General features: G+C 45.8%; 1 protein-coding gene across 1 annotated transcript; it reads right to left on the bottom strand.

Annotated features, from left to right (window-relative positions):
• Positions 1-888: 888 nt before the first annotated feature.
• Positions 889-13257, bottom strand: LOC132571730 (gastrula zinc finger protein XlCGF57.1-like). The gene is made up of 4 exons (XM_060238526.1): positions 13123-13257; positions 8626-8731; positions 4628-4744; positions 889-2491 (listed from the first exon to the last, which is right to left on the bottom strand). The coding sequence occupies exons 1-4, from the start codon at positions 13255-13257 to the stop codon at positions 933-935; spliced, it is 1917 nt and encodes a 638-aa protein (XP_060094509.1). The 3' UTR covers positions 889-932.
• Positions 13258-13354: the final 97 nt, after the last annotated feature.

Here is a 13354-nt window from a genome sequence, read left to right as displayed (position 1 = left end):
CAAATATACATTTCTTGCCCCCTCTCCAGTGGACATGAGGGGGGGAATCCCAAGCTGAGCTCAGAGCCAGCCGTCAGTGTCTCTTTACAAGGGCTCAAGCTGCCAGATCTGCTAAGCGACAATTAACAAATTCCAAGGGCCTCTTTCTGATTGGAGGAATATCCCCCCCCCCCCAGTTAATCCTGACTCTTGCTCCAGAATCCGGAGAGAACTGCTATGGAGTTTTTGGATTAGGACTCCCATTCCCACCGGGTTCAGTAAGAACCCCATAATGAGAGAGACAGAGAGAGAGAGATGTTCCAAAGTTAAAACCATTTATTAAAATAAAACCATACTGCACACATTTTTAAGCAGGAAACAATTTCAGTATTCATTTTAAAGAAGGGGAAAAGATAAACCAATAGTACACATGTATCTATTTCGGAATGCATTCTGGCATTCTGTCAAGACCAAACCATGGCATTAGCAGAGGGCCCCAGCATCTCAAACACTGGTGTTCAATACCTTTAGAATCCAGATGCCATAATTCAATGCAAGGAATGTCACTTATCAAAAACTGTTAAATAAAAGATGTTTTACGCATGTTGGTATTGCTTTAAATGCACACGCCGCCCACTCCATGCAGATTCTGGGCGGCTCACGGTCATAATACAACAATAACAATACCTTATAATTATAAAATCAAAACACAGATAAACAATTTATAATTTAAACTTAAAATGGTGCTGTAAAATTTCCTACATAGGCAATCCAACTTCATTTTAGTTCTTAATTCTCTGCAATTGCTCTGTTAGGTTGGGTTTCCTGTGTTCTTTCTGAGGTTTATATCTTTGGTACCTGGCATTACGTTTTATGATACACATGGCCTGGTTTGACAAAAGACATTTATGTCCGATCCAGCCCTCGTAACAAATGACTTCACCACCTCTGGGCTAAGCAGTTACATGGCTTCTCCCTGTGTGAGTTCTTAGATGCCTTTGAAGATGGCCACTCAACCTGAATTTCCTTCCACACTTTGAGCATTCAAATGGCTTCTCCCCTGTGTGGGTTCTTTGATGTAGCTGAAGACAGTTACTCTGACTGAATCTCTTCCTACACTCTGAACATTCAAATGGTTTCTCCCCTGTGTGGGTTCTCTGATGCCTTTGAAGATGGCTACTCCTACTGAATTTCTTCCCACACTCTGAGCATTCAAAAGGCTTCTCCCCTGTGTGGGTTCTTAGATGCCGCTGAAGACTACCACTTGTACTGAATCTCCTTCCACACGCTGAACATTCAAAAGGCTTCTCTCCTGTGTGGGTTCTTAGGTGAATTTGATGAACACTTCTGTCACTGAATCTTTTCCCACACTCTGAGCATTCAAAAGGCTTCTCTCCTGTGTGGGTTTTTAGATGATTTTGAAGAATGTTTCTGTCACTGAATCTCTTCCCACATTCCGAGCATTCAAAAGGCTTCTCCCCTGTGTGGTTTCTCAGATGAATTTGAAGATTGCCATTTTGACTGAATCTCTTCCCACACTGTGAGCACTGAAAAGGTTTCTCCCCTGTGTGGGTTCTTTGGTGCAGCTGAAGATGGCCACTCCTACTGAACCTTTTCCCACACTCTGAACATTCAAAAGGCTTCTCCCCAGTGTGGGTTCTTAGATGATTTTGAAGGGTACTACTCTGACTGAATTTCTTCCCACAGTCTAAGCATCCAAAAGGTTTCTCCCCTGTGTGGGTTCTTTGATGAAGCTGAAGATCAGCACTCCTACTAAATTTCTTCCCACACTCTGGGCATTCGAAAGGTTTCTCCCCTGTGTGGGTTATTTGATGGTGGTGAAGATTACTGCTTTTACTGAATTTCTTTCCACACTCTAAGCATTCAAAAGGCTTCACCCCTCTATGGATTCTTTGGTGCCGAAGAAGCTGTGCTCTGCCTCTGAAGTACATTCCGCACCAAAAGCATTTACACGCATTCATTATACCGTGGTTTGGAAAATGTATATTATCTTTTCCTCCATCAGAGAACAACATTTCACTCTCTGAGGATATGTATAGCTTCTCTCCTGAGTGATTCCTTTGGTGCTGAACAAGATCTGATTTCTTGGAGAATCTCTTGCCACAGACTGAGGAGTGATAAGGTTTCTCTCCTGAATGTCTTCTTTGATGTCTAAGGAGCTCTGCTCTGTGAATCATGGTCTTTCCACACTCCAGATGCTGATGGGTCTTCTTTCCATTGTGCATTTGTAAGTGAACAGTATATTGGGATTGATCTGAAAAGTCCGCTCCACACACCAAGCACTTGTACGTTTCCTTCTTCACGTGAATTACTTCATGGAAATCCCCCCTTTGGCAAAGAATGGGTTTACCCCTCTTCTTGACTGTGTGGTTTCTTTTCTGCCAATTCAGTCCACCTAGATTTCTGAAGAGTCCCCTCAAGTCTTCATTCTCGACTTCATCTGGTGGTAGAGGATGTAGTTCCTCATCCGCCTTCTCTTTCTGGTCACACCCTGCTGGAATAAATAAAGAAAGAGATCCTGTTAGAACCCACACATGCAATAATAGAATCATAGAGTTGTAAGGGACCTGCAGGGTCATCTAGTCCAACCCCCTGCACAATGCAGGAAATTCACAAATACCTCCCCCTAAATTCACAGGATCTTCATTGCTGTCAGATGGCCATCTAGCCTTTCTTTAAAAACCTCCAAGGAAGGAGAGCCCATCACCTCCTGAGGAAGCCTGTTCCACTGGGGAATCGCTCTAACGGTAAGGAAGTTCTTCCTAATGTTGAGCCAGAAACTCTTTTAATTTAATTTCAACCCATTGGTTCTGGTCCTACTAGGGCCACAAAACACCATCCTCTATATCAGGGGTGGCCAACGGTAGCTCTGCAGATGTTTTTTGCCTACAACTCCCATCAGCCCCAGCCATTGGCCATGCTGGCTGCGGCTGATGGGAGTTGTAGGCAAAAAACATCTGGAGGGCTACCATTGGCCACCCCTGCTCTATATGACAGCCCTTCAAGTACTTGAAGATGGTGATCATATCACCTCTCAGCCACCTCCTCTCCAGGCTGAACATCCCCAGCTCCTTCAGCTTTTCTTCATAGGACCTGGTTTCCAGACCCCTCACCATCTTCGTCGACCTCTGGACCCGTTCCAGCTTGGAAGGCTGTACCTGAATTTCCATGTGCACTCCAAATATTTCAGTGGCTTCTTTCTGCTGTACACTGAACTGTACAATAATGTACACTTTAAATGTAAATTAAGCCTCATGCATGAGAGACACTTGTTTGGTCTCTGAGTTTAGATAGCTTCCAGTCAACGTTTCCTCTAAGCTGCAGAGTCTTGTGCGCAAAAATTCTACTTTTTGAGCAAAATATGTGAGCTTAACTATGGAGGCCCAGATAGCGACCACTGCCAAGTCCGCATTTTTTCATCTTAGGCGGGCAAGGCAGTTGGCTCCTTTCCTGGAGGACGACGACCTGGCAACAGCGATCCATGCAACGGTCACCTCGAGGTTGGATTACTGCAATGCCCTCTACATGGGGCTGCCCCTGTGCCGAACCCGGAAGTTGCAGCTAGTGCAGAATGCCACTGCCCGGCTGTTGTTAGGGCTCCCTAGATGGGAGCACATTCAGCCGGGGCTTCAGGGACTGCACTGGCTGCCGATAACATACCGAGTTCGGTACAAGGTGCTGGTTATGACCTTTAAAGCCCTTTATGGCCTGGGACCTGCCTACCTTAGGGACCGTCTCTCCCCACATGTTCCCCAGAGAGTGCTGAGATCAGGGTCCCAAAACCTTCTTACAATCCCTGGGCCAAAGGAGGCCTGTCTGAAAGTGACCAGAGACAGGGCCTTCTCGATTGTAGCTCCTTGTTGGTGGAATCAGCTCCCGGAGGAGGTGAGGGCCCTGCGGAGCCTTGAACAGTTCCGCAGGGCCTGCAAAACAGCCCTCTTCCGGTTGGCATACAATTAATTGCTATCGGAATGCCTGAACACTTAATCTCGAACACCAGTTTATTTAATATTGGAATATTGAAGAACTGATTTGAAAGAATGGTAGCATAGTACATACCGATGTGAGCTCTATGAGCTTTATGTGTTTTTATGTTATTTTATATGTATTTTAAGTATTTTATTGTATAATTATAATTATTAATGTATTCTTAATGTATTTAAATTGATTTGTTGGTTTTCATGTTGTAAGCCGCCCTGAGCCCACCTCGGTGGGGTAGGGCGGGAAATAAATCGAATTAATAAATAAATAATAATAAATAAAAATATGTGAGCTGGAGGCTAAAAAACTGTATGCTCGGTCACGTTCACTCCGCTTAGAGGGAACAGTAATCCCAGTCCCCACCTGTGTGATTTCTTTAATGTGAAGCAGCCAAGCTTCTTTTTCTGATTGAATCTCTTTCCACACAATTATATGCTTTCGCTCCTAAGGGAATCTGCGTCTGCAAAAATCCATTCTCTGACTGAAGGTCTTTGCAAAGGCCACACTTTCATTTTGCCTGGAGAGGATTCTCTGGTTACGATGGAGGCCTTTTTTCCTTCTCTTTTTGATTGATCTTTCTTCTTCCATTGGGATTTCACAGAAACCCCCCCCTTTTTGTAAGGAATGCGCTTATCGCTCCTCTTACCTGTGTGGCTTTCCTCCTGCCTCTGTGGTCCATCTCTGAGGTGACCAGCATCTTCCATTTTGGCCTTTTCCAATGGGAACCCCTGGAATTCCCCAATCATCTCCTCTACATCTTCTGCTGGAATAAAGAAAGAGACCCAATCAGCAGCCACACATGGAGCCGAGCCACCAACCCGAGCCTCTATATGGGGATTGGATAAGCATATTGAGCAGAGGTCCATCAGTGGCTATTAGCCACAGCTTATTGTTGGAACTCTCTGTCTGGGGCAGTATTCTTGGTGCTTGTGGGGGGGCACAGTGGAAGGGCTTCTAGCTCCACTGGTGGACCTCTTGATGGCACTTGGGTTTTTTGACCAATGTGTGACACAGAGTGTTGGACTGGATGGGCCATTGGCCTGATCCAACATGGCTTCTCTTATGTTCTTATGTGACACAGAGTGTTGGACTGGATGGGCCACTGGCCTGATCCAACAGGGCTTCTCTTATGTTCTTATGTGACACAGAGTGTTGGACTGGATGGGTCATTGGCCTGATCCAACAGGGCTTCTCTTATGTTCTTATGTGACACAGAGTGTTGGACTGGATGGGCCATTGGCCTGATCCAACATGGCTTCTCTTATGTTCTTATGACCCTGCTCATGAATGGATGTCCGTTTCTTTTATCAAATCTTCATTCCTCCCAAACTGAGAAACTGGTCATATATTTTCCCTAAATATTTGTTGTTGTTGTTCAATCAAGTTTGACTCTTTGCGACCTCATGGACCAAGTCACGCCAGGCCCTCCTGTCTTCCACCATCCTCTGAAGTCTGCTCAAATTTGTGTTTGTTACATCAGTAACGCTCCTCTATATGACAGTAATGCTGTCCAGCCATCATCATTTATATTAATAATAATAATAATTATCATCATCATCATCATCATCATCATCATCATCATCATCATCATCATCATCATCTCTTTTGCTGCCCCCTTCGTCTATTGCCTTCTGTCTTTCCCAGCATCAGGATCTTCTCCAGTGAGTGCTCCCTTCTCATTGGGTGGCCAAAACATTTGAGTTTCAGCTTCAGCATCTGACATTCCAGGGAACAGTCAGGGTTGATTTCCCTTAGGACTGATTTAATCTTCTTGCAGTCCAAGGGACTCTCAAGAGTCTTCTCCAGCACCACAGCTCAAAAGCATCTATTCTTCTGTGCTCATCTTTTGTCGTCCCCTTCTTCTTTTGCCTTCTGTCTTTCCCACCATCAGGGTCTTCTCCAGGGAGTGCTCCCTTCTCATTGGGTGGCCAAAGTATTAGAGCTTCAGCTTCAGCAGCTGACCTTCCAGGGAACAGTCTGGTTTGATTTCCCTTGAGACTGACTAAATATACCCAACATCAAAAACAGATATTATACAATACAAAAACAGTTGTACAAAAATATACCACAGTTGCATATCCAATATTTTTATGACTCTGTACCAAACTGGTTTTAAACCTAAAGCTCTAAGAAAAAGGACATATTACTGTTCAATATTTTGATCTGAGCATCATCCCGATGGCAGCAATTTGCACCTCGGCTACCTAGGAAAGATCCTTACCCAGAGAGGCCACGTTCCCATAGTTCTCCAGCATGACTTCCCTGTGGAGAGCTCTTTGGCCCGGATCCAGCAGGGCCCACTCGGCCTCAGTGAAATACACGGCCACCTCCTCAAAGGACAATGGAGACTGCAAGAAAAAGCAGAGTCACTCATCAGAGATCATGCCAGGCAGAGAATGTGCAACGGAAGGGGGAATTCTGGGAGAGTTCAGGATGTAGCTTTTGCAGGGGTAGAATTGTAGCAGGTGCTCCTTTGCATATTTGGCCACACACCCCTGATGTAGCCAGTCCTCCAAGAGCTTACAAGGCTCTTCTTTTGTAAGCTCTTGGAGGATTGGCCACATCAGGGGTGTGTGGCATAATATGCCAACAAGCTCCGGCTAGAATTTCACCCCTGAGCTTTTGGTATGGGTAGAGAGAGAGTGGGATTCAGAGCCTCCCTCTCCTTGATCAGCTGGACCAAAAGCCTCCTTGAGAAAGGAGGAGGGACCTGATCATCCCTGAATCTTCTTCCCTACCTGGGCCAGAGGTGGAGCAGCTATTCCCATTCGTCTGCGAAGATGACAGCTTGACGACATCCCTTCACTGCCTGAAAGTGAGATAAGATTGGCAGGATGGATGTTAGTCTTGAGATCCCTTTTTTTGCTTCTTTGGATTCTGCTTCATACATCCCTGTTTCCCAGGGCTGCAAAACCTTGGGCGCTTCCACACAAGAGATTTGGCCTGGCCTAGCCACGTCTCCCATTCGGATCAAATGTGCACGATCCTGCAAGCATGTCTGCCCTCAAAGCCACACCCGCTCTCACCCTGTTTCCAGACGCCTCCTATCAGGATTAAAAAGCCTGCTGGCAGCTTCCCCCTGAATCGCATCTAGGTTGCTTATTCGGTTGCTGCCCGGGCACAACTCATAAGCGGAAGAGCAGTGTGATCATGCCAAGTTGATTAACATGTGGAATTCACTGCCACGGGAGGTGGCGGCGGCTACAAGCATAGCCAGCTTTAAGAGGATTGGATAAAAATATGGAGCAGAGGTCCATCAGTAGCTATTAGCCACAGTGTGTGTGTGTGTGTGTGTGTATTGGCCACTGTGTGACACAGAGTGTTGGACTGGATGGGCCATTGGCCTGATCCAACATGGCTTCTCTTATGTTCTTACATGACACAGAGTGTTGGACTGGATGGGTCATTGGCCTGATCCAACATGGCTTCTCTTATGTTCTTATGTGACATAGAGTGTTGGACTGGATGGGCCATTGGCCTGATCCAACATGGCTTCTCTTATGTTCTTATGTGACATAGAGTGTTGGGCTGGATGGGCCATTGGCCTGATCCAACATGGCTTCTCTTATGTTCTTACATGACACAGAGTGTTGGACTGGATGGGTCATTGGCCTGATCCAACATTGCTTCTCTTATGTTTTTATGTGACACAGAGTGCTGGACTGGATGGGTCATTGGCCTGATCCAACATTGCTTCTCTTATGTTCTTATGTGACACAGAGTGATGGGCTGGATGGGCCATTGGCCTGATCAAACATTGCTTCTCTTATGTTCTTATGTGACACAGAGTGTTGGACTGGATGGGTCATTGGCCTGATCCAACATGGCTTCTCTTATGTTCTTATGTGACACAGAGTGTTGGACTGGATGGGTCATTGGCCTGATCCAACATGGCTTCTCTTATGTTCTTATGTGACACAGAGTGTTGGACTGGATGGGCCATTGGCCTGATCCAACATTGCTTCTCTTATGTTCTTATGTGACACAGAGTGATGGGCTGGATGGGCCATTGGCCTGATCAAACATTGCTTCTCTTATGTTCTTATGTGACACAGAGTGTTGGACTGGATGGGTCATTGGCCTGATCCAACATGGCTTCTCTTATGTTCTTATGTGACACAGAGTGTTGGACTGGATGGGTCATTGGCCTGATCCAACATGGCTTCTCTTATGTTCTTATGTGACATAGAGTGTTGGGCTGGATGGGCCATTGGCCTGATCCAACATGGCTTCTCTTATGTTCTTATATGACACAGAGTGTTGGACTGGATGGGCCATTGGCCTGATCCAACATGGCTTCTCTTATGTTCTTATGTGACACAGTGTTGGACTGGATGGGCCATTGGCCTGATCCAACACGGCTTCTCTTATGTTCTTATGTGACAGAGTGTTGGACTGGATGGGCCATTGGCCTGATCCAACATGGCTTCTCTTATGTTCTTAGTTCAGATATTTCTTGAAGTGGAGTTGGCAACCCTAGCCTTCTCCGCCTTCAAGTGGAGTGGCCGTCACTACATCTTACAACACAATACCCCAGAATTCCATTCCATGTAGTCTGCAAAAGCATTCTCCTTTTCTCTTGCCCAGAACCTTCTGGCCAACAACTAGACTAGACAGTCCTATCTGGGCAAGAGGCATCCTTACCACTTGACAAGGCATCTTGGGCATGCTCCTGGGCTCTCTGACTTTTCTCTGATGAAGATTCTTCCTCAGGGAACTTGGCTTCCATCTTCACGCTTTGTTCCCACATCTGAAACAACAGCAAGGAAGTTGAGTAAGAGAAGGAATGGAACCACCTGGGGGGATTGGATCCTGCCCCCTTAGTGGTTTGCAGATACCACTCTATTGTTCAGGGTGGTGAGAACCAGAGAGGATTGTGAGGCACTCCAAAGGGATCTGTTGAGGCTGGGTGAGTGGGCATCAGCGTGGCAGATGAGGTTCAGTGTGGCCAAGTGCAAAGTAATGCACATTGGGGCCAAGAATCCCAGCTACAATTACAAGCCGATGGGTTGTGAACTGGCAGAGACTAACCAAGAGAGAGATCTTGGAGTCGTGGTAGATAACTCACTGAAAATGTCAAGGCAGTGTGCAATTGCAATAAAAAAGGCCAACGCCATGCTGGGAATTATTAGGAAGGGAACTGAAAACAAATCAGCCAGTATCATAATGCCCCTGTATAAATCGATGGTGTGGTCTCATTTGGAATACTGTGTACAATTCTGGTCACTGCACCTCAAAAAGGATATTATAGCATTGGAAAAAGTGCAGAAAAGGGCAACTAGAATGATTAAAGGTTTGGAACACTTTCCCTATGAAGAAAGGTTAAAACACTTGGGGCTATTTAGCTTGGAGAAACGTCGACTGCAGGGTGACATGATAGAGGTTTACAAGATTATGCATGGGATGGAGAAGGTAGAGAAAGAAGTACTTTTCTCCCCTTCTCACAATACAAGAACTCGTAGGCATTCAATGAAATTGCTGAGCAGTCAGGTTAAAACGGATAAAAGGAAGTACTTCTTCACCCAAAGAGTGATTAACATGTGGAATTCACTGCCACAGGAGGTGGTTGTGGCTACAAGCATAGCCAGCTTCAAGAGGGGATTGGATAAGCATATGGAGCAGAGGTCCATCAGTGGCTATTAGCCACAGCGTGTATATGTGTGTGTGTGTATATATATATATATACACACACACACACACACATATATATATGTGTGTGTGTGTGTGTGTGTGTATACGTATATATATACACACGCACACACACACATATATTGGCCACTGTGTGACACAGAGTGTTGGGTTGGATGGGCCATTGGCCTGACCCAACATGGCTTCTCTTATGTTCTTATGATTGGATCCTGCCCCGTTAGTGGTTAAGTGTATGGACTCTTATCTGGGAGAACCGGGTTTGATTCCCCACTCCTCCACTTGCAGCTGCTGAAATCGCCTTGGGTCAGCCATAGCTCTCGTAGGAGTTGTCCCTGAAAGGGCAGCTGCTGTGAGAGCCCTCTCAGTCCCAACCACCTCACAAGGTGTCTGTTGTGGGTGGGAAGGAAGGTAAAGGAGATTGTGACCACCACGAGACTCTGAGATTTAGAGTATAGGGTGGGATATAAATCCAGTATCTTCTTCATTACCAGACTCCTCATAACTGTATCCATCATCAGAGCTGCTTCAACCACAGGCGCAAGAATCAGGATTGGGTTTACTCGAGAGCCAGTTGGGTGTACTGGTTAAGTGCAATGACTTTTATCTGAGAGAACCAGGTTTGATTCCCCGCTCCTCCACTTGCAGTTGCTGGAATGGCCTTGGGTCAGCCATAGCTCTGGCAGAGGTTGTCCTTGAAAGGGCAGCTGCTGTGAGAGCCCTCTCAGCCCCACCTACCTCACAGGGTGTCTGTTGTGGGGGAAGAAGATAAAGGAGATTGTGAGCCGCTCTGAGACTCTGAGATTCGGAGTGGAGGGTGGGATATAAATCCAATGTCGTCTTCTTCTTCTTCTTCCCAGCCTAGTGAAATATGTAGAGGTAGAAATATCAAAGATAAGATGGGAACAATACACTGAGGAAGTATACAGAAGGGATGAAATGATGACAGATTCCTGTCGAGAGGAATCTTTTGAAGAACCAACAGTTTTCGAAAGTGAAAGCAAAGCTACACTTGAGAGCAGCTGGGAGAAACAAATCCTAAGGATTAGGTGGGATATCAGTAGAGCTATTCCAAGACACAGAAAAGGAGCCCCTCAAAATCTTAACACGAATATGTTAACAAATATGGAAAACAAAACAATGGCCCGGAGACTGGAAACACTGTATGCAGAACAAATCATAAGGAAAGCTGGATTAGACTTAGATGAAGGTTGAGTGAAAACTGGCAGAAGGAACAGTAACTATTTGAGACATGCAGATGATACCACATTACTGGCAGAAAATAGTGAAGACACAAAACAATTATGAATGAAGGTTAAAACAGGAAGCTCCAAAGCAGGATTTCAGCTGAACATCATGAGAAGGAGGAGAAGGAGACTGGATTTATCCCCTGCCCTTCACCACCCGAAGGAGTCTCAGAGCAGCTTACAAATCTCCTTTCCCTTCCCTTCCCTTCCCTTCCCTACAACAGACAACCTGTGAGGTAGGTGGGGCTGAGAGAGCTCTAACAGAAACTGCTCTTGAGCAGAACAGCTCTGACAGAGTTATGATTGACCCAAGGTCACTCCAGTAGATTCAAGTGGAGGAGTGGGGAATCAAACGTGCGCCCTTAGCCACTACGCCAAACTGGCTCTCAAAAGCAATGACTAGTGCGGAATTGCATAAATTTAGGGTTAAAGATGAAGAACATGAAAGTGTTGAAGATACGCTGCTCCTTGGCTCTGTCATCAACCAAAAGGGAGACAGCAAACAAGGAATCAGAAGGAGGCAGAGGCTGGGAAGAGGAGACAAGAAGCAGCTAGAAAAGATTCTTCAGTGTAAGGATGTCACTGGTGACCAGGGCTTTTTTTGTAGCAGGAACTCCTTTGCATATTAGGCCACACACACTTGATGCAGCTAATCCTCCAAGAGTTTACAGTAGAGCCAGGGGCGTCAAACTCATTTGTTACGACGGCCGGATCTGACCTAAATGAGACCTTGTTGGGCTGGGTCGTGTGTGTACCCATTTAAGATTAGGCAGCAGAGAGATAAACTTTTTAAAAGACACAGGCAAACAAAACTAAAGATTTTTTTTTTTTAAAAATAACTTAAAATAAAACATGCTTAAAACATTAGCACTTGTTGGTTTTAAAGGTGCTTTTTTTGTATTTCTCCTGTGGGATCCACGGAACTGGGCAAAGGAAGCGCTGGCTCTTTCCCTCCCTCCCCAGGGGACCAGGAGAGGAAGGAGCCTCAACCAATGGAGAAAATTGAGGTTTTGCCCTGTAGCTCCAGTGCAATTGAGCAAGCCTTGCAAAGCAAGCTGAGATGCAGAAGGAAGCAAGAGAAAGGGAGAAAGAAGCAGAGTAGCCCGGGGCCTGATTCGGCACATGGGCGGTATGTTTGACACCCCTGCGTAAGCTCTTGGAGGACTGGCTATACCAGGGGTATGTGGCCTAATATACAAAGGAGTTCCTGCTCCCAAAAAAGCCCTGCTGCCGACTGAGATCAAGTTGATTCATGCAACAATATTCCCCATTACTACGTGTGAAAGCGAAAGCTGGGCAATGAAGAATGGAAGAAAGTTGTTTCTTGCGAAATGTGGTACTGGAGGAGAGTTTTTACAGATAGCGCGGACCACCAAAAAGACAGTGGGTTCTAGATCAAATCAAAACTCAACTCTCCCTAGAAGGTGAAATGATTAAAATGAGGATATCATACTTTGGTGCCATTACGAGAAGATAAAAGTCACCCAAACGATGATTAACATGTGGAATTCACTGCCATAGGAGGTGGTGGCGGCTACAAGCATAGCCAGCTTCAAGAGGGGGTTAGATAAAAATATGGAACAGAGGTCCATCAGTGGCTATTAGCCACAGTGTGTGAATATATATACTGTTGGCCACTGTGTGACACAGAGTGTTGGACTGGATGGGCCATTGGCCTGATCCAACATGGCTTCTCTCATGTTCTTATGTGACACAGAGTGTTTGACTGGATGGGCCATTGGCCTGATCCAACATGGCTTCTCTCATGTTCTTATGTGACACAGAGTGTTTGACTGGATGGGCCATTGGCCTGATCCAACATGGCTTCTCTTATGTTCTTATGTGACACAGAGTGTATTACTGGATGGGCCATTGGCCTGATCCAGCATGGCTTCTCTTATGTTCTTATGTGACACAGAGTGTTGGGACTGGATAGGTCATTGGCCTGATCCAACAGGGCTTCTCTTATGTGACACAGAGTGTTGGGCTGGATGGGTCATTGGCCTGACCCAACATGGCTTCTCTTATTGTCAGCGCAGGGTTCATTGAGACTCCAAAATAATAGAACTCTTTCTTTTGAAAATAAGTTTCATTTATTGGATACACAATGTTACTACTGCAGAAGGTCTTTGAGAGTGATAACATACATGGAAAGGGCACTAGCATTTATGGGGGCACATCAAAGACAGGGGGCTTGAAATCATTCTCAAAACAAAGTTGCTTTCTCTCTCGGAGGTGTTTGACTCACACGCTGGCTATCTCTCTCCCTGAGCCATTCACACTCCCCCTTTCCGCCGATGTCCTTGCGGCGCCTGGGAAGCGGCGGTGTCTCTCTCTGGTCTTCCCGCCGTTTATGGCCTCTGGTGCCCCGCTCTTCCCTCATCCTACTTGACATACCTAACATTCTATCAAAGTGCAATAGGGTTAGTTCTAAGCAAATAAACAGTATAGGCAATGTGGTTAGGATCAATAGGATGCAA

The sequence above is a fragment of the Heteronotia binoei genome, chromosome 5, assembly GCF_032191835.1.
Source record: "Heteronotia binoei isolate CCM8104 ecotype False Entrance Well chromosome 5, APGP_CSIRO_Hbin_v1, whole genome shotgun sequence".
Classification (NCBI taxonomy): domain Eukaryota; kingdom Metazoa; phylum Chordata; class Lepidosauria; order Squamata; family Gekkonidae; genus Heteronotia; species Heteronotia binoei.
Note: the sequence above shows the minus strand (reverse complement) of the source record. Positions and strands in the feature narration are given on the sequence as shown.

Coding starts and splice junctions, on each gene's coding strand:
- LOC132571730 (XM_060238526.1), bottom strand. CDS start 13,257: ATGAGGGAAGAGCGGGGCACCAGAGGCCATAAACGGCGGGAAGACCAG. Junction 8,732..13,122: donor GGGAGAGAGATAGCCAGCGT/GTGAGTCAAACA, acceptor CTGTTGTTTCAG/ATGTGGGAACAAAGCGTGAA. Junction 2,492..4,627: donor GCAGGAGGAAAGCCACACAG/GTAAGAGGAGCG, acceptor TTATTCCAGCAG/GGTGTGACCAGAAAGAGAAG.